General features: G+C 40.1%; 1 protein-coding gene across 1 annotated transcript in view; it reads right to left on the minus strand.

Annotated features, from left to right (window-relative positions):
• Window positions 1–20,170, minus strand: part of fntb (farnesyltransferase, CAAX box, beta) — an 80,923-nt gene extending 60,753 nt beyond the window's left edge. Inside the window, exons 1-2 of the mRNA XM_043698076.1 lie at window positions 19,847–20,170; window positions 1,574–1,638 (exon numbers count right to left, since the gene is read on the minus strand). Of these exons, the coding sequence (XP_043554011.1) occupies window positions 1,574–1,638; window positions 19,847–19,945 (164 nt within the window). The 5' untranslated portion in view covers window positions 19,946–20,170. The remainder of the gene's footprint in view (window positions 1–1,573; window positions 1,639–19,846) is intronic.
• Between the last annotated feature and the right edge of the window lie 6,618 nt (window positions 20,171–26,788).

Below are 26,788 nucleotides of genomic sequence, written 5' to 3' on the forward strand. Positions count from 1 at the left end.
TTAGTGACTCTCAACATGGTTTCTAGGGAAAAGAGGTCAAGTTTATCAATCAGTTCAATTTTCTTTGAGAAGGTTGAGGTATGATACTGACAGTGTGGCACAATGGGATCACTTTTAAGCAGAGAGTCCAATAGATTGAAAACCAGGTCTTGTGGTCAATAAGGAATTAGGTGTGCTCCTTTAGCCACAGGATTGTTACCATTGATGGTGGTTTTGGATGAAGAATTTTTAAACAGCAGTGTCCTGCAGGAATATACATTAGGATTGTTGCTTTTACCAGCCACATTAACATTCTGGATGAAGGAACTGGAGAAACCATCAGCCAAATTTGTTTAGAATGTATGTGCTGGTGTTGAGCTTGAAGCATTGACAAACTGAGCCATGTAGTTAGCACTGAGCCAAGGCTGGACCATAATGCAAATTGGATTCGCACAAATGCAAGTACTGGATATTAAGAGAAAGAGGTGGAGGATTCATAACCATCAGAAAGCCAATTTAAAGGGGGCTGTATGAAACAACTGCCAATTTTAATACAATCATGGAGATCAACTAAAACTGCAAATAAAATATGGGGATAAACTGCCATAAGAGTCGAGCATTAATCTGAAGAGATAACGTCCAGCTCTTAGATTATGATTGGAGTAGCATGTGCCATTCTGCGCCTCTTGTTTCAAAACGACATGTACATACTGCAGACAGAGCAGAGAATGACAACCAAGATGAGCCTAAATGCCAGCACATTATCTACAGAGGTAATTATACAGAAGCTTAAGTTTACATTCACAATGTTCACTGACCAGCTGCAATGAATGGGATTCTTAATTCACGTTGGTGCATGTAGTCGTGAAGCATCAATTTTGAAAGAATGCTTCCATGAACATTATATACACAGTAATAGCTCATGTAAGATGAATTGAGAAAATCTAGCAAAAGAGTCTTATTAAGAACTTTTTTCTATGGCTTACCCTCCAGTAATGAAACTAAACTATTTAAAGCAGAGTTTTAAGTAGTTTTGACACACATCTATGTGAAAGATATAGCACAGTTCTCACTTGAATATTTCACAACCTTAACACATTCAGTGATCACACAATCAAATTTGATTTCAAAACAAGTTTCATGGAACTTCTACCTCCAGGCCAAGAGGTAAGCCAAGGGAAATTGCAATGACCATGACATATTATTTGAGAAATTACTATTAGTTATTTACATCAATTTTCAATGCACTGCAACGTCTACACTTGGGGGAGAATTAATGCATGAGAATTACTAACAGGTAGTTTGACATGAATTAGAGAGGAACCATCCAAAACAAATTTGAAGCCAAAATGATGATGCTCACAATTAGTGTTATGCCATTTGAGCCAACTGATGCCACACAAAATACAATGTTTCATTCTGCATCAAAAGCAAAATCAAAGGACACATTTGATACAAGGTTCTCTGAAAGATATTCTGAAGAATTCAGGTGACTCTGGTTTTGCTTCTCAGTTTAATCCAGTGAATAAACGCAGACCGCCTCATGATTATATTGAGCAATTAGAGTTTTTATGGTTTTGATTCATGTACTTACTGTAGCGTGCTCCGATCAATTCTGAATGCTTTGTATGCCTCTTCCACATTCAGTTCTACTGTTTTCTGTTACATGGAAACAGAAAAAGTACATGTTTGCATTTTATTAAGATTAATATTGTATTCATGGAAAGTAGAATCATTTTTAACAACCGAATATCAATGTCCCTCTATCTCACCACCTTTTCAGAAAAACAGGATGAGGGGAGTTTACTCAGGAAATAATTTACACTTTTGAATCCCACTTAAAGATTCCACTCTCGTTACGGATACCTGGGTTGCTCATAAGCAAGAGAACTGCATTTCTCAAAGCTGCCATGCCAAGTGCATTGAAGTGCATTAAATAACCTCCGCCCAATCAGACATGACATTTAAAGGTAATTTCAGAACAGGGTTTTATCTAAGAAAAACTAGTCTACTAAACATCACCAAAACCTTCAGAAATTTCCCCAAGATTAGTTATCACTTATGATCGAGTGTATATGAGGAGTGTCACCATTGGTTCAGGCAATAACACCATAACTTCTTAAGAAAACAATTTTCCAAAGGCAGCATTTTGCACATTCTAATTATTTAATAAGATAGGCCATAGGTTCAATTCCTCGAAGACAATTAGTAATTTGTCTCCTCTGACAAGAAGAAAATCTACGATTTTATTTTAAGTGAGGCTCAACGTACAAGCTGAAATACCTCAAAAGAAAAGAATGCAGCCCAGGCCCTTTGAATAAAGAGGATTCTTCTTCACTGCTGCAATGGCACATACAAAAATTGCATGCCAATGATTAGAATGTGGGCTGTCTGGCACACCATATTCAATAACACTCTTCACTTTGCCTGGATATAAATACAGACTGGCGGATTCAAAGACACATATCTCAACATTAAATTTCATTTGTTGTGTGAAATGATACATTGTGGAAGAAAGTATGAGGAGGACCAACGAAGAATACAATTCTAAAAGGGCACATGAGCAGTTGGGCCAGAGGGTATCTAAATACAAATCCAGGAAGATCAGAAGGTAGGTTGAGAAAGTGGTTAATAAGGAATTAAAGTACCTGGAGCGATATAAATAAAGGCATAAGAGTACTAAACCAAGGTGGTTATAGTGAACCTTCACAAAACACTGTTTTGCCCATTTAGACACTACATTTTAGGAATATGTATTAAGGAGGATGTGAAAAAGATTGACTGAGAATGGTTCCAAGGATGAGGGACGTCAGATACATGGATAGATCAGAAAAGCTGATAGTGTTCTCCTTAGAGAAAAGGGTGAGAGGAGATGATTAGTTTCTGGACAGAGCCGATAGGATAAAATAATACCCATTAGCAGAAAGGTCCAGACTAAAAGGCATCAATTTAGGGTGAATAAGGAAAGAAACAGAGGCAGCAAGAGAAAAAAAAAATGTTTTATGCAAGTTGCAGTCACGATCTGGAATGCAATGCCTGAGAACATGGTGAATGTAAATTCAACCATGGCTCTCAAAAGGAAAACATTTTATCTCAAAAAAAAAGGGAAAAAAAAGGGCTATGAGGAAAAAGCAGGGGGAAGTGATACTAGCTCAGGTCATCTAACAGAGAGGTGACATTGACATGCTGAACCAAAACACATTATTCTATGACTTTCGACATAAGTATGTTTGGCTGCACAGGTTTGTGATGCAGAGTAATACTAACAGCATGGGTTCAATTCCCACACTGAGGTTACCATGAAGGACTCTCTTTCTCAACCTCTCCCCTGAGAGTGGTGACCCTCACGTTAAATCTCTAATGTGAGCGCAGTCTTATGGTGACTTTATTTTTTACATACTAAGTATAAAAAGAAACTATTTTATTCCAAAGGATTTCTGTATGTAATAACAGAGAACAATTTTGAATGTGCCAGTCTGAATTTCAGAAGTATTGTAATCCAGTTGAACATATCTTTTGAAGGAAAATCTTTTAAAACTAGATTGTTTTGCGTCTTAAACTGTTTAGCAAGAAATAAACTTTGAATCAAAATTCATCTAAGCAAATGAGTAAAAAGTTGCATTTTGTCATTAATATTGTCATTAGTAGTACAGAGCCATAATATCATTAGAAAAGAGACATGATTTATTGAAGCTTTTTTACCTCAACTGATCAGGACAATTTGCAAGAAATACCAAATGGAAAACATTATTCTGACTATGAACAGAGAGGGCTGATTAATTAATGTGTGGATTATGTCAGTAAAGAGATTGCCAAGATCTGTTTAAATTTTACCCATGCAGATTTTCATTCATAGCATCTGGGTGTCTCTAATTACTCAACATACATCAAGAGTCAATCACATTATTGTGGGTTCTGGAGTGACATGTAGGCCAAACAAGGTAAGGACGACAGATTTCCTTCTCTAAAGGATATGAGTAAATTAGATGTGTTTTTACAATAGTCAACAGTGGTTAAAATCAGACTAGTTTTTTTTAAAATCCCAGTTTTTTCCATTTAAACTTCACCTTCTACCATGTTTGGATTCAAACCCATGTTCCCAGTGACCCGGGGTTATGTATCACTGTACTTCCAAATAAGTTGGCTCTGGTTAATCAAGTAATTGCCCTGAGAAATAAGCTACAGTATGGTTGTCACCAATTTTGTTGGTTCAGAAGTGCAGTGCGTGTACATGTTCTTTCTCACTGCAAGAAACAAAACCCTTGTAGTAACATATGTAGCTTTCAGTAAGTGCACATATACTGCACCATGAGTCTGACTGACAATCCTAGACTGGTTATTGGTGTAATTCTTCATTCACTCAGGATTATTTAGCAAGTGTTGTTCAATTGCAGACAATACCCAAGCAGTTTATGGTTGCAAAGAGCAAAACATACTGTCCAACATTAGATGTGACTTTACAAAGGAGGAAAAGAAGATAGAGAGAGGTAGTGGGGTTCAGGCAGGAAATTCCATGGAAAGTTCAAATTCTGATGCTGAAGTGTTTAAAAACAGAGCTCTTCAAGTGACTAAATTTAAAGAAATGCGAGTATCTCAGAGGTTTAGGGACAGAAGTCAGGATGAGTGAGATTATGGTGTGATTTCAAAACAAGGACGAACATTTTAAAATCAAGATGTTGCTGAATGAATATCCAATTTAGGTCAGCAAATAGAAGGATGGAGGGTGAATGGAACTTGGTTTGAGTTAGAAGACAGGCAAGAAAGTTTGGATCTACTCATATTTAAGGAGTGCAGAATGTGGAAGGCTGTCCAAAAGTGCATTAGAATGGTTAGATCTTAAGTTAACAAAGGAAACTATAAAGATTTTGCCAAAAGAGCTGGGGAAAGTGTGGAATCAGGCAGTGCTTTCGAGGTGGAATTAGGTGTACATATGTAGTTTACAGTTCATTTCAGGTTCAAATACGAGTAGTATTGCGAACAGTCTGATTTAGCATCAGACAATTGCCAGGTCGATGGATGGTGTCACTTGTGAGACAGCAGAATATAAAATAATTGACTCAGTCTTCAAGATTTAATTGGAAAAAAAGTCTGCACATCCAGTACTGCATGAATGCAGAAAAATGGACAAGTCGAAGGAGGCGTTGCCATCATATATGTAGCAATGTTCAGATGATACGTGGATGATAAGCAGCAGCATGCAGATCAGAAGTAGCAGTCCAAGTATAGTTCTGTAATGGACACTATGGTGCCAACTGAAATGGGGCAGAAGAAGAGGAGAAGCCAATGCAGGAGATTCTCTGCTTACAATTGGATAAATGTTGTGTTTGTGGACAACATCACCACTAGGTGGAGCATCATGTATGCATGCATAATATTACAACATTTACCTGTATTCTGAAGTTATAGATGCAGTTTAAGGAGGATGGGGCAGCAAGCGCGGTTGACATTTATGATCAACCAGACTTTTAAAATAAGACCATAATGCATGGCAGTATATTTTAAATAATTTCTGCCTTAAAAGTTAACTAGTTCAACTGGGATTGGTTGGTATCAATAGGTCCCTTGCACAAATACCAAGAAATGCATAATAAGTCAAAATCTGCTATTGCTTGTCCTTGTTTGCAGTTTGCTTCAGCAGTGCAATTTTACTTTCCTGGAAGCATCTCATTTCAGTTATGAAGGGTTTATGGCTAATAAAAATGTGATACAAACAGAAGCAAAAACTGCTGGAGGAACTCAACAAGTCTGGCAGCATCTGTCAGATGCTTTAAGTCCAGAGATCCTTCTTCAGAACTGGACTCAAAATGTCAACTGTTTTCTTTCCGCAATGTGGCCAGATCTGCTGAGTTTCTCCAGCAATTTCCATCTTTATTTCAGCATCTGTAGTTCTTTGTTTTATTGAAAATGTTATGAATGTTAGTATTCTTCAGTAGGAAAATTCATAACCACAGAAGTAGTTTGTAGAACAATGTAATATTGTTCAATCACAGATGGCTTGAGGTCACCATCTTTGAATAGAGCAAGGTAAAGCAGTCCCAACCAATTAACTTGATAGCAAAGACATTTTAGAGGAGGATGGCTTGATCAATTGTGTCAAAACCTACAGAACATTTAACATAGCTGAGTGATAGTTTATCGTTGTCAGTGTCAGCATATGTTTATTATATTTATGTGGGCATGTTCTGTTTGTGTTTATATATATATCTGTATCATTTGTATAAAGTGTGTGAGAACAAATATCTCTGTGTATAATAGCTCTTGTGGGTGTATTATGAGGGTGTGCAGCCCACGTAGGTGTCCAATTAAATAAGTACTTGTGTGTTCATGTGTTTATCCGTGTGTATCTTTATATGTGCAAGTCTGCTTATATATACATTGTAGTGATTGTAATGAGGTTAGCCAGCTGGACCTCAGAATATGAGTTCCCTGATTAGAGGACTGTCAGAGATACTGTCACTCAGAGCTTACTCTGAAGAGGTAGTACTAAATTCAAGGACGGTTCATTGGTAAATATAGAAAACCTCGATTATCCGAATGAGATGGGCAGGGGGTATTTTCTTCAGATAACTCCAGAGGCTGAAGGATCAGATATTTCAGTAGTGACAAGCATAAAGCACAGTCCTAAAGAAACTCCCTCGCAACAGTAATCTTTGAATTGGGGTATTTCTTACATCATGTCTTTGCTTGGGGAGCTTGACTTGTTTGACCCCATTGTCAAGGATTGGGTCCACTGCGTGGAACATATCTGTTATTTTTCTGGGCAACATGTGGCAGATGGAAAGCAACAAGTAATTCTCCTGACAGTCTGTGGAGCCACAGCTTTTTCTGTTATTAAAAGTCTAACTTTCCCTGAGGCAGCAGATACTAAAACCTTTCAAAAATAGACAGACATTGTCGAGGAATATTATAACCCCCAAGCCTTCTCTAAATCTAAGACGCTATCGGTTTTACTCGACAATTCAAGAACCTGGGGAAATCATATTGGGATTTCTGACTAGGTTAAGATGACTGGCAGAAGCTTGTGATTTTGGTTTAACCTTTAAAGATGCTAGAATCTACTTGGTATTAATGATGTAACTAAGCATAAAACCCCACTAGTTGAAGCCCAACAGGACTTTAAACAGGCATTATGATTAGCTTTATCATTGGAAAATGTGGTAACTAGAGCGTAAGAGTTCCAGGGTATTCCGATAGAAGTGGACACTCTTGCCAGTCTAACTGAGCTTGAGGAAAATCTTTTGAGTGAAGGCAATTGTATGGCCTCAGTCGGGACATATCCTTATCAGAGGGATTCTAGGTTGGTCCACAGCAAAACCCCAAAACAAAATCAACTCTTGGCCAAACAGTCAAAACTTTCTTCAGGATCCTGCCCGGTAAGCCACTGTAGTTGCTGCCAGTGTGCGGACTCGAGACAGCTGAAGAGTTCTACTGGACCCAAATTGAGTAAGATAACTCATAGGCTGGTATCCAGGAGAGATCATATCCTAAGAAGTTCACCAACAATCTGGTTTGGAATAGTTAAATTGCTCAGCAACATCCAAATCAAGTTGCCAGGGTTAGAGGATCTGAGCTACAGGGAGTGGCTGAACAGGCTGGGGCTGTTTTCCCTGGAGCATCGGAGGCTGAGGGGTGACCTTAAAGAGGTTTACAAAATTATGAGGGGCATGGATAGGATAAATAGACAAAGTCTCTTCCCTGGGGTCGGGGAGTCCAGAACTAGTGGGCATAGGTTTAGGGTGAGAAGGGAAAGATATAAAAAGAGACGTTTTCACACAGAGGGTGGTACGTGTATGGAATGAGCTGCCAGAGGATGTGGTGGAGGCTGGTACAATTGCAATATTTAAGAGGCATTTGGATGGGTATATGAATAGGAAGGGTTTGGAGGGATATGGGCTGGGTGCTGGCAGGTGGAACTAGATTGGGTTGGGATATCTGGTCGGCATGGACGGGTTGGACCGAAGGGTCTGTTTCCATGCTGTACATCTCTATGACTCTGATTAAATGGTCATCCAGTTCTAATGGAAATCGATGCGTGCGCGACTATTTCAGTGACTGCAGAACCAGTTTTCAAACAGAACTCACTCTGGACTCCAGCCCTTAAACTTTTTCAAGACTTCAGCTAGATTGAGAACCTATATTTGGAAACCTTTACAGATTAAGAGTCCAACTTTGGTTCTGATCCCTTATAAACACAACTGGCTCAGTTACCAGTGATTATAGGAAAAGGCTCAGACCCAAGCTTGATGGTATGAAATTGGTTGCAAGAAATTCAAATGGCACAACATTTTGCAATTAGAAAACGGTTGCTCAAGTAAAATCCTAAATACTGTAAGTCTTCCAAGAAGGTCTAGGGACTATCAGAGGAGCAAAGACCACCTTGCATGTTGATCAGGAAAGAATTCCACGATTCCGCTCAGTGCCATTTACCTTACAGGCAAATGTAGAGGCATAAATCAGAAGGCCGGAAAGTAAAGGAATCATCAAACCAGTCTAACTTGCAGAATGGGCAGCACTGGTCATGCCAATTTTGAAGCCCAATGGGTCAGTTCCTCTTTGTGGGGATTTTAAACAAATGGCAAACTATGTTTCACAGCTGGATAAGTACCCACTCCCTCAAATAGAGGATTTACACACAAAGCTGGTTTGGGGAGGGGTGCTGTCCTTCACAAAGCTTCATGAACCATGCTTACTTGCAAGTGCGTTTAGACAAGGATTCCTAGAAGTATGCTATAATTAATATCCATAAGAGCTTGTTCCAATATACGAGACTGCCATTTGGGGTATCATTAGCCTGCTCAGTTTTCAGCAGAACAATTGAAATCTGCATGCAGATTATCTGGACACCAGAACCATCAAAGTGTTGGTCAAGGTTAATGGGCCATACTTTATCAGAAGGGATAAAAGCAAATTACTGCGGATGCTGGAATCTGAAACCAAAAACGAGAAAATGCTGGAAAATCTCAGCAAGTCTGGCAGCATCAGTAAGGAGAGAAAAGAGCTGACGTTTCGAGTCTAACTGACCCTTTGTCAAAGCAGATTTGACAAAGGTCAATTAGACTCGAAACGTCAGCTCTTTTCTCTCCTTTACAAATGCTGCCAGACTTGCTGAGATTTTCCAGCAGTTTCTCTTTTTTGATTTTACCAGAAGAGAATTTGGGTATTTCCTAAAGTTACACTGGATTCAACATAAGGATAGCTCCATACCATCCATCATTCAGTGGCCCAGCAGAAAGAGCATACCAAACTTTGAAGGCTTGCATGAAGAAACAGCCTACAGCCTCGCTAGATACGAAGATGTTGCGGTTCTTATTTGGCAATAAGACCACCCCACATGCAACTACTGGGATAGTTAAGTCTGATTTTCAAAGACCTGGGATAGGGTGAAATGGCATCAGGACAATAATGTCGGACACAAGGCTCTGCTGAGCGAGATACGGAGGAGTGGGTCGAAATTTGGTGTAAGAATCACAGAACAGCCCAACATGACCGATACAAGGTCAGGAACACAGCCATACATAGTTCAGGTCAGTATGACGGTCCTGACAAGCACGTGGACAATATGAAAGCCATAAACAGGCAAATAGAGCAAAATGTGCCTTCCACTCTCGGAACAGTCAGAAAGGCTGCTGAATCCTGTGGAATAACCTTCTCCATCAAGCGCTGATGAAATCTCAAAAACAGGTGATGGACATAATGGACTAGCTGTGTCGACACCTTTGCCACCAGAAGAAGAGTGAAGTTCTACTGAGACCTTCCTGGCACAAGAGACAAGCTCTTGTGTATTACATGCTGCCCGTAGTGGACACCAAGTCTGAGGAACCTGACCTGGTACTCAAATGCCCAGGAAGTTTCTTCCAAGAGAAAGGATTGGCCAATGTCCTCGGACTCAGAGGGGAAGGGATGTATTGATTGTAACAACGCCAGCTAACTGGACCTCAGAATACAAGCTCCCTGAATGGGGCTGTTATGACAGATAAAAAGGGAAGTGCCAGAGATACTGCTACTCAGAACTCTAAAGAGGCAGTACTAAAGTCAAGGACTGTTCGTGTGTAAATAAAGGGTGATGGGATACCAGTCTCTGTGAAGCGCTGTTACATCTGTCTAGTTTCTCATTCCAAAGTGGATGCTGAAGTTTGGAGGTGGTTTGCACAGTAATTAGGAAAATAATAATTTCTGCTCATTGAGAAACATGACACTGCAGCGAGGGTTGAAGCTTTAAAATCTCCAAGACTTGGAGAACTATTCCTTGCACCTCTATTATTTTAGCAGTAAGATCAACATTTTTAAGAAAGCTGAATATTCACAAGTTTCATGAAGTTTTGACAACACAATATTTAGTAGGAAACCATTAGGTTAACACTTTAATTTTGATCAATGAGTAGTTTTAAAGCTCACGAGTACAGTACATACTTATGGAAACAGTATTTACTTTACTTCAATCTCCTGAATGCTAGTCAATCTCATCTAAATGTTTGTCTGAATTTCATGGCCAATACATAGAAAAGAAAATTACATTATCAGTAACATGGGTGTCTTTATCACGTTCTTTGCTAAGTTAATACTAAAGATACATTTTTAAAAATCATATATGGACTCTAGTCTCAACAAAAATCATGGTATTGTGTCTCTTATTGTTCAGTGTAAATATCTGTGCCAGATCTAATCTGTCAGCAACCTGATTGTGCTCACTTTCAATAAAATGCAATCAAATTTCAACTTTTGACTTATTTTTAGCTCCTTTTGGTTTTCTCCTTGAAATTACAAAGCTCCAACAGTTAAGGTGCTAGCTCATTTGGCTAGTTTCTGTGCTTACAGTTTTCATCATGATCAAGGAAAATATAAATATTGAAATGAAGATGGATATTTGCCATGCACAACCAACAAAACATTTCAAAGTCATGAATCAATTGTTTTGTTATCATTCATGAAAACTACATCACAAAACTATTTAAGTATTAGGGTAATAAATAACTGGGGATATCAATTTCTCAACACCAGAAAGCATCAGGTCATAGGTTGTACGGCATAGATATTGCACATTCCACAATACGTTTTACCATGAGGAGTTTAGAGACATTAGAATAACACTCAAATAAAGACAAGTGGTTCAAAATATGCCTCAGTACAAAAAGAAATCAGCAAATAATGTCTAACTGCTATATTTACAAAACATATTGAAGGTCACCGGTTGGTGCAGAGGGCATACAGTTCATTATTGTACTAAACATTTTTTTACATTTGACTCCAACTCATAATTATTTGTGAAATCTGAACGGCCTGTTGTTTCTTTTTAGCATTCATGACCATAATGTTCTAATAACAGTACTTTCTTTGTCAACAGCAATTATAGGGCGGCACAGCGGCTCAGTGGTTAGCACTGCTGCCTCACAGCGCCAGGGAGTCGGGTTGATTCCAGCCTTGGACGACTGTCTGACTGTGTGGAGTTTGCACATTCTCACTGTGCCTGTATGGGTTTCTTCCGGATGCTTCGGTTTCCTTCCACAATCCAAAGATGTGCACTTTAGGTGGAATGTCCATGCTAAATTGTTCCATAGTGTACAGGTTAGGTGGGCTAGCCATGGCAAAAGTTTCATGCATGGTTACAAGAATGGGGTGAGGTAAAGGTGGGTATGGGTGAAATGCTCTTCGCAGGGTCTGGTGGAGACTCAGTGAGCTGAATGGCCTCTTTCTGTACTGCAGGGTTTCTATGATTATTGGCTTCATGCAATCACATACCTAACTACTGAGGAAGATCCTTTTCTTGCCACCTGTTTTTCACTGATAATGCAACATTAGTGATACATCACAAAAAATAAAACAGCATTTATTTCTGCTTTTGTGGAAAGGACATTAGAAATATAGGTGAAGCTAATAAAATCACTCCTATTGCTTTATGCTGATAAGTCGATAAGCTGTTACAAGCTTCTCAATATTTATATGCAAGGCAATCAAACAAAGCTAGTCAATTTGCTTGCAGCTTTTCCAAAACAACCACAACAAAGCTTTGCCTCTTTGCTTAAACATCCCAGTGCCCAAACCAAGACAAATGTATTCCAAGTAAAAACATAGAAATAATTGAGTATAATTGGAAACAGATCAATTACATAGCAGTAAACAACACAAAACAAATAGAATCCTAATAACAATATTTCAAACAATGCTTTTTCTTTCACCTGGTCAATATGCAAGTAGTCATAAACTCTGGATCCATCAGAAAGTTGCTTTAATGGCCAGCGAAATACTTTGGGTATACTATCCCCTCAAGAGTCCCTGAAAACAGAAGAACTTGCTAAACTGCGGTTTCTCGGTCACCTTGAAGCTAATACACTGTTTATTTTCTCCAAGCAGCCAATAGAGGTAACTTCAAAACAAAAATAAAATGTTGTGGAGAGGCTGGGAATTGAGTAAAAGTGGCTGTAAATAATCAGCATGTCAAGAAACATCTGGAAGAGAAACAAAATTATTGTTTCTCTTTCTAATGTATGTTGTGCGGCATTTAATGAATTGTTAGGACAAATGATCCTATTGTTGGTGACACAAAAGAGTTGAGGTAGGCAGTCGTACTCTTTGTACGGACATCCACTGTCCTCTCCAGGACCATCTTGGCTAAAAAAGCTCACTCAGCAATCTTCCTCAACGGTGCTGTTTAGTGCCAACGATGCAGATGATCGTACGTATTTATTAAATAGTTCACTTCTCAGGTGTGCTTTTTTTTTGTCTCTCTCACTTTATACTTCAGTTCATCATTTTATATATCAATTCCGGGCTTCCCCTCAATCTGTCATTTGTTTTATTATTTAGGTTTTCTTACACTGAGGCCAATGTTATTATTTCACAATTATATGTCACTTAACACAACAAATTCTATTTATCCAGCATTTTTAACATCCCAATCATTTCACAGGAGTTTATCAAACAAAATTTGATAGAGCCATGTAAGCAAACATTGAAACAGACAATCAGGTAAGTTTTAAAGAGGTCTTACAGGAAGCAAGAGATATAGAAAGGGATTCAGCAGATGGCTGCCAACGTTTGGGTTTAAAACCAGAAGTGCACAAGAGGTGTCAACGGGAGCAATGTAGAGTGGGACTGGAGGAGATTGTACAAGTTGTGATAGATGAGGCAATGAAGGAATCTGCAAACAAAAGTAGCCTTAAAAATCAAACAGTTGCTTAACCAGCAGTCACTACAAGTCAGCAAGTATTTGCTGAATGGGACTTGATGGGTGGATGGACTTGGAGAGTTCAGACACAGTCATGTTTTAGATAACCTTAAAATTATTGAGGTATCGAAGATTAAGAGGTCAGCCAGGAGTGTATTCGAATTCGTCAAGTCTAGGGGCAACAGAATGAGACTTTCACCAGTAGATATGATGAGGTGAGGGCAGAGTCAAAAGCAATGTTAAGAGAGTGGAATGAGATCATTTTAGCCTCAACACAGAGATAGTCAGAAACTTGTCTCTGGGTCAATGTGACATCAAGGTTGCAACAGTCTGGTACAATCTTAGGCAGCTGCCAGGATGGATCTTATGACTAGATGTAGACTAATGTCATGGTATTGATATGTTTGAATGGGAAAGTGAGGTTGAGAGATGGTGGGATGTCAGAGGCAGTCTTGCAGAGCTTGGGGCCTAGAGAAGTGAAGATATGGCCAATCGTTCAGCAATTAAATTTGGGGGTGCTCGGTAGACCAAATTAGAGGAGTACAGATTTTTCAGAAGATGCGGGGGTTTCCTGGAGATTATGACTGTATTTGGGATGAGGCTATGAAAAAAACAAAGATGATAATTTTGAAATGAATTTGCTAGAGATAGGAACAATTCATGTCAGTGAGCACAGGTGTCATGGTTGAGTGGAATTGGGTTTAAAACCAGAAGTGCACAAGAGGTGCACTTATGACTAGGGAGAGAAAACAATGGCTTCAATCTTCACAATATTTAGTTGGACTTGCAGTCCACTGGACTTCAATATTTCCTCAGATAGTTTGTGTAACTATGGCACCAGTTTATGCCAAGTGCCAAAGTAACTTCACAGCTAAGCAACCTGATTGTTCAAAATTTGCCAGTGGCAAGTAAGCCACTCTTTTTGTTTTGGCAATATTTTTATATCTTTTCAAATTACTATTTTGGCTCAATAGCCTCAATGTATAAATTAATTGTAAGCCTTCTGCCATTTAAACTCATATTTGAAAGCACAACTGTACCTAGCCGTTCACACTTAATCCTTTCAATATAATTACAGCAGTTAATTTTATTAAAGGAGTTTTACACGTCCATCATTCCATTTTAGATATAATTGCATGACTGAACATTTATCATTAAACAACGTAATAACAAAGGAAAGGTGTCTGTCAAAATTACAGTTTAGGTTTGGTTCCAAGTAATGAAAAAAATATAGTAACATCAGCAATGCTCTTGAAAAGCAATACCAAGTTCATTAAAAATAAATGCGCAATAAGCATTTTGCAATGATGAGCCTAATGAACTGTTGGTATCCAGTTGGAAAATAATAGAAGAAATTCATTTGCATGTGGCAACTTAAATCATAATGCATCTTGAACAATTATATAACAAAACCAGGATGCAAATGATCATTTCTCATCAATTTTGTTTTGATTTGACTTTTAATTTTTTTTTATAAAAAGTCTACATCTAAACCCTTGATCATATTTAATGTGGTGTGGCAATAAAAGGAGCTCCTCACTGACCTCAAAGAATGTCACCTGCAAGAGCTTAGCAATCCCCCTACTTTCGGTTGCACCTTCCTAACACTAACTTCAATCTGACACCAAGTCAAGCGATCGCCAGTAATAATTATGTCATCCAGCATGGTCAGTGGTCAATCAATATCAAGCTAAGCCAAAAGTATGATACACTGATTATTACTCAATGTTTTAGAAATTATACAAACCACCAAAAGATTGGGACTTACATTTGAGCAGCGGGAACATCATAAAACAAAATTTTACAAAAACATTGTTTAGTAGACCTCAAATTTATTTCACAATCTTCAGAAGTAATTATGATGTAAAAGCCCAGTTACATCACATTAACTAGGCATAACTATTTAACAGCACACTTACAGTGCAATAGAGGTTCTCACCAGTTTGGTGAAAGAATTTCAACATTGCATCCTATGGAAAAGCAAATAATCATCAAGATCAACTTCTGCTTTTCCATTTTTAACTTCAAACAGGAGCACTCCAAATGTTATTGCCCCAGTTTCAGAGAAGCAATGACAATGAATGCTGACTGTTACATTATCATTACCACAAGCTGCACACCTACCTAATCCAGCAGCCTTAGGACGAAGCCTCTGCTGGAAGGTCAAGTACATTCAATGCTCAAATACTTTATTCTACAATTGAATAAAGACGTCACCTTGACTTCTACCAATCAGAGAGTTAATGGGTAAATGATTTTTTAAACGACAACAAAAACAGGATTTAGGATAAAGAACAAAGATGTATAATGAATAAAGATTGAAGCACAGCCATGAGATGTCAATACAGAAAACCAGAAGTACTGCAGGTGCCAAGCCACACAGGTTGCTGGACTACAGACTGACAAATTAGGGAGGTACAACTGGTACCATAAATAACGATTCTTCAGGCCTAGTAACACAAATATTACCATCATTGTTTCTTAGAATTTACAACATAGAAACAACCCATTTGCTCCTTGTCTGCATTGGCACTCCTCAAGGACCTCATTTCATTCCTATTCATCTCACCCAATCAGCGCATTCTCCTTTTTTGAACACCAGCGTGACATTTGCTGTCTTTCAGTCTGCTGGGACCTGCCCCGAGTCCAGTGAATTTTGATAAATTACCACTCAAGCATCTATAACTTCCGCTATTTCTTTCAGCACTCTGGGTGTATTCCATCAGGAGCAGTGGACTTATTAACCTTTAGACCCTTAAGTTTTCTCAACACTACCTTTTTAGTGATAACAACTGAATTGACGTCCTCACCTCCCATCATATGCTTAACATCATTGTTTGGCACGTTAGACACATCTTCCACTGTGAAGACTGACACAAAATGATTATTGATTTCAACTCGGCCATTTCAACACTACCCAATATTAATTCTTCTTTCTCATCCTGCAAGAGCCTGACATCCACTTTTGCCAGCGTTTTCCGTTTTATATATTTATAAAAACATTTCTGACCTGTTTTTATAATATGTGCTAGTTTGCATTCATAATCTGTCTTTCCTTTCTTTATTGCCTGCTTCGTGATTCTTGGTTGCTTTTTAAGGTTTTCCCAATCTTCCTGTTTCCCACTATCTTGGCTACTTTGTAAGCCTGAGCTTTTATTTGGATGACTTTCTTTATTTTCTTGGGTACCCAAAACTGGCTCTTTCTACCCTTGTTTTTGACCGGAATATACTTGCCTTGAACACTGTGAAAAATATCTTTGATAGTCCTCCACTGTTCCACAATGTAACTTGTGATCTCAGTCTAATTTAGCCAACTCCTTCCTCATTTCATTATAGTCTCCTTTGTTTAAGCATAACACCCTGGTTTTAGATGATACTGTTGCACAGCCATATGTATCTGAAATTTGATCACACTGTGATCACTCTTTCCGAGAGGATCCTTAACGACCTTCATTTTACCTGCCTCGTTATACAGGACCAGACCTATGATTACACACACTCTTGTAGGTTCGGTAACATGCTGTATAAGAAAGTTATCATGGATGAGTTCTATGAACTCCTCTAGCAACTTGATTCAGTCAATCAATGTGCATGTTAAAGTCCCCCATGACTACTGCAACAGTTATTTCTTGTTTGGTTGCCTGTGCCATTGTAGCATTATTATTGGGTGGCCGATAGACTACTCCCATCAATGATTTCTTCCTCTTACTATTCCCGATCTCCACTTGGCCCATGTCCCTCTAAAATCTTCCTATTCATATACCCACCCTTTTAAATGTTGTAATTGTACTAGCCACCACCACTTCTTTTGGCAGATCATTCCATACACGCACTACCCTCTGCATGAAAAAGTGCCCCATAGATCCCTTTTAAATCTTTCCCCCCTCACCCTCGACCTATGCCCTCAAGTTCTGGACACCCCCATCCAAGAGAAAAGACCTTGTCAATTGAACCTATTCATGCCCCTCATGATTTTTAAAATACGCACTGAGGATATTCTTCATGCATTAACCTTCCGCATATAGATATATGCAAGTATTCACATTAGACTGTGTATCATAATAAGTTTGATACTTTCATCTGATACCCACACTAGCATAACTCCAACAGATGGTTACCATCTCCATAATTTGACCCTTGCCTAAGCTCACCTGCTGTTGAAACCCTCAGTCATAACTTCATTACCTCTAGACATAGGTCAGCGCAACATTGAGGGCTGAAGGGCCTGTACTGCACTGTAAAGTTCTATGTTCTATAACTATCACGTCACTCCTTGATCACTCACTTTGTGATAAAGGCAACAGAATTTTGGGTGACCTCCCAAGTCTGTCACCTTTCCCAGAGCTGTATACTTGAATTAATCCAATCTGGCCCTGACACAGCATGAAATGACCCATATCAATACCATGACATTAGTCTTAACTTATACCAAATTCCACTCAACCATGACACCTGTGCTCACTGACATGAATTGTTCCTATCTCTAGCAAATTCATTTCAAAATTATCATCTTTGTTTTTTTCATAGCCTCATCCCAAATACAGTCATAATCTCCAGGAAACCCCCGCATCTTCTGAAAAATCTGTACTCCTCTAATTTGGTCTACCGAGCACCCCCAAATTTAATTGCTGAACGATTGGCCATATCTTCACTTCTCTAGGCCCCAAGCTCTGCAAGACTGCCTCTGACATCCCACCATCTCTCAACCTCACTTTCCCATTCAAACACTCATTAAAACCTGTTGATTTGACCAAGGTTTAGTCATTTAACCTAAAATCTCCTATATGGCTCATTGTCATTTTATTTTTCAATAGTGCCTTGAAGAAACTCGGGGCATTTTACACTGTTAAAGAGCATAATCTATGTTTCCATTGAAATTAGATTTCGAAACATCCCAAATCCAGAAGAGAAATTATATGGTCAATGTAAAAGGATGTATCCTCTTGCTTTGGGAACAGTAGGGGGTAATTTAGAAATAAAAGGTCTCCCATTAAAAATGAAAATAACTTTTTTTTCCTGAGGGTTATGAGTCATTGAAACTTTTCCCCAAGGATTGCTGGAAGGTCATTAAATATTTTTATGACAGAGATAGACTACTGAACAGCGAGGAAGTAAAATGTTATTGGGGTAAGTGGAAGTATAGAATTGAGGCCACAACCAGAATAACCCTCTATAGGAAGTATATTGTGAAACTTGAAAGAGTTCAGAACAGATTTATACCTATCATGCCAGCATTTGAGGGTTTGAACTGTAGGGAAGAGGCTAAATTGACTGGAGCTATTTTCCTTGGAGTGTTGAAGGCTGAGTGGTGACCTTATTAGAGGTTTATAAAATCATGAGGGACATGGGTACAATAAATAGATAAAAGTTTTTTTTCCAGAGTGTGTGGACTCCAAATTGAGAGGGCATAGGTGAGAAAGAAAAGATTTAAAAAGGGACCTAAGGGACAACTTTTTCACACTGAGGGTGGTGCATGTATGGAACAAGTTGCCAGAGGAAGTGGTGAAGGTTGGAACAATTACACCTTTTAAAAAAAGACTTCTGGATAGGTATATGAATAGGAAGGGTTTAGCAGGATATCAGCTAAATGCTGGCAAAAGGGATTCAATTAATTTAGGAGATCTGGTCAGCATGGATGAGTTGGACCGTGCTATATATCTCCATGACTCTCACCATAAGCAGGTTAATGTGCCAAACAGCCTACTACTTCTATTTATGTATGTCAACTGTTCATAGAAATTCAGTAAAGGAATCAGGAGGTGGATATTCGAGATGAGTTCAGATAGGAGAAAAATGACAGAACTTAAAATCTGAGTTGTGGCAGAGGGATTTTTAGAAGCGGTTTAGCCTGGTGACGGGAGGGAAAGGGTGAAACAAGCAGCAGACCACATGATGACAAAGTAGCCCATAAGCTTCTTACGCTTATTGTTAAATAGAGATGCACTGCATTTAGTTGTTATCCAATAGCTCTATATCAATAATCTATACCTAGAGTTCTGGCATTGAAACATGTGAACAAACATTTATAGCAAGAACTGAGTGTGGTGAAAAGATTTTTCAATAACTAGCCTCTCTTTACCAAGCTCCATGGACACAGAATTCCCCGCAGACTCTCTTTTCTACTCCACCTTTTTCTCGTCCACACCCTTTCCCTCAAATTTCTTAGTCTAACCGCCCTCTCTTGATGCTCCACTACCACAACCTCCCTTTGAAAAGAATAATCTCGCACAGTGACTGAATTTGATTGCAGGAGGGGGAGAACCACCAAATTCAGAACATCATTTTACCCACGTGCAAAGCACTCTTAACAAATTGCAAGTTTTATAGAAACCTAAAGGAGACCATGTTTCTGATATTGGATTAAATAGATTCCCGCAGACAACGAGAAAAAAAACCGCACAGAGTTGTGAGATTGCAGTGTAAATCCAAATAGTTTTTCAACAACAAATTGCAAATTATTCAGTTTTATGCAGAGGGACAAATCTGAACTGTTGCACTTCACCAGTTAAAGGTTGTTATGGGGGGGGGGTGAGCCGGCGATACGGATTAGAGGTATTGTAGTCGTTTTCCCAATCAAGGGGGCGCTATGTATAGGGCGAAGGGACTACAACTCCCAGAGTGCAGTGGGGTCGGAAACCAGCCTGCCATTCACCCCCAACCCCCAGCCAAACCCTCACGCGACACCAACCGCCCGTTCTCGCTCACCTGCTCCACCGAAGTCACCGTCAACACGTTGTCGTCCTTCAGTTTCTCTCCGGCGTGCTCCTCCCGAAAGCACCGCAACGTCTTCGGGATCTCGGCCATGGTGTAGGAGGCGCGCTTAACCCGGGCCGAGTGAATCGATTCCTTTCCTCTCGTGTGTACGCGTGCGTGTGTGATTTTTTGAAATTATTTCTTCCCTCGCCTCCTCCGGCCACCATTACCGCAGCCAAGGCGGGCGGCCCTTCAGCCTCTCGTCGGCATCGCTGCGCGTGAGCGGATAGCTCCGACAGGCCCGCGGCAGGGACAAACCTCCCGACAAATACGCAAGCGCGTTGTGCGCCTCCTGTGGGCATTTCGACATATCTGTCAACCCCCACAGGCTGCTGGCTCTGTGTGTGTGGTCCTGGTCCCCCTCGTCCTTTAGAGTGAGGATCGAGGAAAATCTTGCTTCTGATTAATAATAACACAAGCTATCACACAAACACGTACCGCGGGAGATATTATCTCCGTTTAATTGCTCTGAACGATTATATTCAGCAATATCTTAATAGGTTGTTTTTCTATTTTAATCCATAGACATATCAATTTAACATATCCTCCTTCCCCATAAGATTACAGTTGTTAAATCAATGTTTTTTAGACAGATGTGTATCTGCCTTCCCCTCTCTGATTTTGGATTGCTATTTCTTCCTCACACAATCACTATTGTGCCCCTGGTAGAAATCTTTCTGAAACATAAGTAACTACTCCCTTTTCCCTATAAAAGTCAACGTGTAACATTGTATTTCAGAATACAGAATACAGACATATCCGATACAAAATAAAAACTGAAAGAACTGCGGATGCTTCAAATCAGAAACAAAAACAGAAATTGCTGGAAAAGCTGAACAGGTCTGGCAGCATCCAGGGAGAGGAAGCTGAAAATGTGTTGCTGGAAAAGCACAGCAGGTCAGGCAGCATCCAAGGAACAGGAGAATCGACGTTTCGGGCATAAGCCCTTCTTCAGGAATATGCCCGAAACGTCGATTCTCCAGTTCCTTGGATGCTGCCTGACCTGCTGCGCTTTTCCAGCAACACATTTTCAGCTCTGATCTCCAGCATCTGCAGTCCTCACTTTCTCCTCCAGGGAGAGGAATCAGAGTTAACATTTCAGATCTAGTGACCATTCCTCAGACGGCTGAGTTGTTTATAATAGGATTTGTTTATAACCAATACAAATACTGCTGAAGCTAATCCTTTAAGTTTAAACAAAGCTTGGCAGTTAACTGTCAGACATCATCTAACTGGTGCATTTGCCACAGCAGCATCTCCACCAACCAGAGTCTGATTGCCAATCAATCATCACTGATTGCAGTAATCAAAGTAGAGTCTTGGGACACTGTTTAAGAAGGGTGGGAAGGACAAGCCAGTGAACTATAAACCAGTGAGCCTGATGTCGGTGGTGGGCAAGTTGTTGGAGGGAATCCTGAGGGACAGGATGTACATGTATTTGGAAAGGGAAGGTCTGATTAGGGATAGTCAACATGGCTTTGTGCATGGGAAATCATGTCTCACAAACTTGATTGAGTTTTTCGAGGAAGCAACAAAGAGGATTGATGAGGGCAGAGCGGCAGATGTGATCGATATGGACTTCAGTAAGGCCTTCGACAAGATTCCCCATGGGAGATTGATTGGCAAGGTTAGATCTCACGGAATACAGGGAGAACTAGCCGTTTGGATACAGAACTGGCTCAAAGGCAGAAGACAGAGGGTGGTGGTGGAGGGTTGTTTTTCAGTCTGGAGGCCTGTGACCAGTGGAATGCCATAAGGATTGGTGCTGGGTCCTCTACTTTTTGTCATTTACATAAATGATTTGGATGCGAGTATAAGAGGTACAGTTAGTAAGTTTGCAGATGACCCCAAAATTGGAGGTGTAGTGGATAGTGAAGAGGGTTTCCTCAGATTACAACAGGACCTTGACCAGATGGGCCAATGGGCTGAGAAGTGGCAGATGGAGGTTAATTCAGATAAAGGTGCTGCATTTTGGGAAAGCCAAGTGTATGAGCAGGACTTATACACTTAATGGTAAGGTCCTAGGGAGTGTTGCTGAACAAAGAGACCTTGGAGTGCAGGTTCATAGCTCCTTGAAATTGAAGTCGCAGGTAGATAGGATAGTGAAGAAGGCGTTTGGTATGCTTTCCTTTATCGGTCAGAGTATTGAGTACAGGAGTTGGGAGGTCATGTTGCGGCTGTACAGGACATTGGTTAGGCCACTATTGGAATATTGCGTGCAATTCTGGTCTCCTTCCTATCGGAAAGATGTTGTGAAACTTGAAAGGGTTCAGAAAAGATTTACAAGGATGTTGCCAGGGTTGGAGGATTTGAGCTAAGGAGAGGCTGAACAGGCTGGGGCTGTTTTCCCTGCAGCGTTGGAGGCTGAGGGGTGTCCTTATAGAGGTTTATAAAATCATGAGGGACATGGATAGGGTAAATAGACAAAGTCTTTTCCCTGGGGTCGGGGTGTCTAGAACTAGAGAGCATAGGTTTAGGGTGAGGGGGAAAGATATAAAAGAGAACTAAGGGGCAACTTTTTCACACAGAGAGTGGTACATGTATGGAATGAGCTGCCAGAGGAAGTGGTGGAGGCTGGTACAATTGCAACATTTAAAAGGCATCTGGGTGGGTATATGAATAGGAAGGATTTGGAGGGATATGAGCTGGGTGCTGGCAGGTGGGGCTAGATTGGGTTGGGATATCTGGTTGGACCGAATCTATGACTCTATTAAGTATATAAGTCCTGCTAAGATTTGCTTTCCCAAAATGCAGCACCTCACATTTATCTAAATTAAATTCCCTCTGCCACTCCTCAGGCCATTGGCCCATCTGATCAAGATCCCATTGTAATCTGAGGTAACCTTCTTTGCTGTCCAAATGCTCATGTTCCATGAAAGCATTGCCAATCAAGCTGGATCAGACTCTCAGTGGTCCTAAAAGTATGTTGGAAGACAGATTGCTGGACTGTCGTGGCCCCTTCAAACTCCTTTGAACAGTGCCATCTACAGATATGATGGCAAAAGTCTGATCTTCCTTGACAACCAAGTTAAGCATGAATGCCTTCAATCTGAGTTTTCATTGCAGCACCCATACACTGCAATGGAAGTTGTAACATTGGCCATCAGCATCTGCATCATTCGTGGATTCTCGTGGACTTGGGCCAACATTCTACACTGGCAGAGCTGCCCCAGCTCCGTGCAAAGCCCTGTGTAGGTGCTGACCATCTTTGACATTGTAGGCCTGGCAATACATCAAGCATTTAACCATGCATACCCAGCCTTCTATTGTTGGTTGCCATGTCAAAGTGCTTATCTATAACCTGCAGCCTGATCTAAGTATGACCATGCCCTCCAGTGACCTGGCTTATGTTGTCTCCTGCCCTGGCTGCAGGCCACTCATTCTTGGCATCTCATTACTCAGTGCTCACAATGTCAGTAACTGAGCTGTTGGCTGAGAGCATGAGAATGAATGCTAGTGTTACTCTTTACTAGTATCCTTCTCCTCTTCTACGTCCTTTTCCTCCACCAACGTTTGACTAGGTTGTAGTTCTTGGGTTTCTAAAAGGAGAGGGGCTAAAAGGTAAGGGGGGAAACTAGAGTTGTACAATTCAAATGTCACAGTTTGCAAATAAGAAGTATTTGTTGAATGAGGGTGAAGTGAGATGTGAGAAGGAGAGGGCTGCATAGCTTTAGCCCACAAAAGCAAAGGCCATGCCAATAATGGTGAAACTGTCTCCTCCTTGAAGGTCAGGATACGAAGCTGTTCGTGTCTCTTGCTGGTTTCTTCTCCATTCCTGAGCTATTTAAGAGAAAGCTTACATGTGCTAGTGAGTGTGGTGCAATGTATTTGGATAATATATCAGTCATGATTGAATAGCTGGCTGTGTGTGTAAGTGGGTGTGGGGCGAGCATCAGTGTGAAATGTCTGTGCAAGTAATGAAGTGAGTGAATGTTAGGTCTGAGTTGTCTTTGATTGTGATTGCTGGTGCATAAATGAAAACACTGTGGTGGATTGGGCAGTATATGAGGAAGTTGGTGGGATGTGACATTTGAAGATGCATCAGTGACCTTAACCACTCACGGGAGGTAATTGAATTCCTTAAAGCATTGGGTCTACAGTCTTGATATTGCCTGGGAAAGCTATCTGATCCCCCAGCCTTCTGAGAATCTGAAAGGTGTCCTGGTCTTCTATAGGTAGAGGACCTCTCTATTCCTGAATGTGTGCCCCAGTACAATATTGGATAATTTTGCAGCTTGCTCTCTGCCATGTTGTACGATCATTCACTGTAATTTTTGCTCACACTGTCTTTTGCAACCAGTTCTAGACCGGCTGGGATACACATCCCCATAACAGTTGTAAACTTTAAGTAGAGCAATTTGATGTTGCGCTGGAAGAGAGAGAGCAGCCTTTTATGACTTTACAACCCAACTCCTGTCATGTTTAGCACTCAGCAGCATGTTTAGTGCTGTCAGCATTCAAAGAAACGTGTATCTCGCAATTTGCTTGCTCCCTCCATCGAAAACAATGGATGGAGGGAGCAAGCAAATTCTCCTTGCCTGATATTCTTATCAAATTTCACAGCTACCATGCCTTGTTTGTATGCTGAAAATATTATTTATACCAGACATTGTCCCTGGTTTTTAATAACAGACCTGCCTGTGCCCCCAAATTTATTGATGTCTTCATCCTCCACCTCATCTCCAATGCAGCTTTAACATGAACCAAATTGAAAGAAAAATGCAAAATCAGCAGAAGATGGAAATCTGAAAAAGAAAGAAACATTAACACAGGATTTTGCAAATGCAAGTTTGTGTCAGTCAAGCACACTTACTGGAAAGCAAGATGCATTTTTAACTTATGTTGACAATGTAGATGGTGCCAGGAAGTTTCAACCCCAGGTGCCAGACTAAACCACGTTCTGTTTGTCGGATTTCCACCTTGGGTTTGTTATTGCATTAAAATGGGATGGAAAAGCTGAAAATATTCACACACAAAAAAAACACAATTGGACAACATTCCTGTGATTTTCAAAAACTATGTTCCATCTTGTGTATGTAACTTTCGCAAGTATTTCCATAGATTTCAAGGTATCATGCATTGAGTGCAACCAGAGCTGGTGTGAAACGGGAGAAAGTGGCCAGGAGTAGCATCACATTTTTGCAGTAAAACCAACTTGATCCTTGTTTGATGCTTTTCCCAGGCAGCACAGCTGCGATTGTCACACTGTCATGCAGAAGATTACTACCTTGCGAGCTGCATTTCTATATTCAGTCGGAGAATGAAGGGAAATTTCACATTTATGATTGAGCATTCACAGTTTTATATCTGAGCTTGAACTCATTTATGAAAATATACTGGAATTTCAGTTTTGCTTCATTGGTATGAACAAAGCCTATCCATATATCAAAAGTGAATGCTATTATCAAATTCTTAAGTGTCATTAAGAAAATTATATTTAAATGGCTGAGAACCTCTTGAGCAGTAAGTTTAAATGACCTTTTCTCAGAGCTTCAGTATTCAAAGACAGCTTCTCAGCTTCAGCGTCACATCTCGGTTTGAATTCTTGCCTCAAGTGTCCCTTGAACTCAAGTGAGGTTAAGGTGGTTTTCAGCATGGTTACCAGTTGCCCTTCTTTATAGGGGCAGATATATTTACCTCCAACAGAGAGGATGGAGAGGCACCTTCTGATGCCTGAATATGGAGCTGTAATGAGAACAGAAAATATCGAAAGTGCAAGACATTTCTGCTCACCACTTCATAAATAAAAGACCAATAACACAATCACAGTTCATAGAACTTAAATTTTATTAAAATTCACTCAATTAAATCATATGCACTGCATTTAAATAGGAGGGATGTTTGCATTAGAAAATCATCTAATTTAATATTATTTTGCAAAACCTTTGTTTCATGATTTTACTTGGGAGCATTTTCTGTGTCATTCATGTTCTGCACCAGTCACGACTCCTCAGACACAAGCAGTTCATGTTCAAATGCAACAAGGTCTGGACAATATCCAGGCTTAGACTGACAAGTGGCAAGTAACATTCGCACCACACAAATGCCAGGCAATGACCATCTTCAGTAGGAAGACAATCTAACCACTGTCCTATCACATCCAATGGTGCTATCAACATCCTGGGATTATCATTGACCAGAAACTCTACTGGACTCACCACATTAGCTACAAGAGCAGGTGAGAGGCTAGAAATACTGTGGCAAGTAACTCACCTCCCAACTCCCCAAAGCCTGTCTATCATCTATTAGGTACAAGTCAGAGGTGTGTTGGAATACTCCCCAATTGACTAGATGAGTGCAGATCCAACAATAGTCAAGAAGTTTGACACCATCCAGGTCAAGCAGCCCACTTGACTGGCACCACATCCACAAGCATCCACATTCTCCACCACTGAAGCTCAGGAGCAGCAGTGTACACTATCTGCAAGCTACACTGCAGAAATTTACCAAAGATCCTCAGATAGCACCTTCCAAACCCATGACCATCCCCATCAAGAAGGACACGGGCAGATGTTGGGAACACCACCACCTTCAAGTTCCCTTCCAAGCCACTCACCATCCTGACTTCGAAAAATATCATTGTTCCTTCACTGTCACTGGGCCAAAATCCTGGAATTCCTTCCCAATTGGCATGGTGGGTCAACCCACAGCAGGTGAACTGCAGCAGTTCAAAAGGCAGCTCACCACCACCTTCTCAAGTGAAACTAGGGATGGGCAATAAATGCTGGCTAGCCAGAAACGCCCACATCCTACAAATGAATTTTTTAAAATTCAGTTGGTGTTTTGATGGTATGAAATGTCAACTCAGCAATGAAAAAAATTTGATTAAGTTAGGCAATTGCTTTTATTTTGATAATTGCTTTATAAAGTATATACAATGCCATAGTGATTTAG

This window comes from Chiloscyllium plagiosum, chromosome 10, assembly GCF_004010195.1.
Source record: "Chiloscyllium plagiosum isolate BGI_BamShark_2017 chromosome 10, ASM401019v2, whole genome shotgun sequence".
Classification (NCBI taxonomy): Eukaryota; Metazoa; Chordata; class Chondrichthyes; order Orectolobiformes; family Hemiscylliidae; genus Chiloscyllium; species Chiloscyllium plagiosum.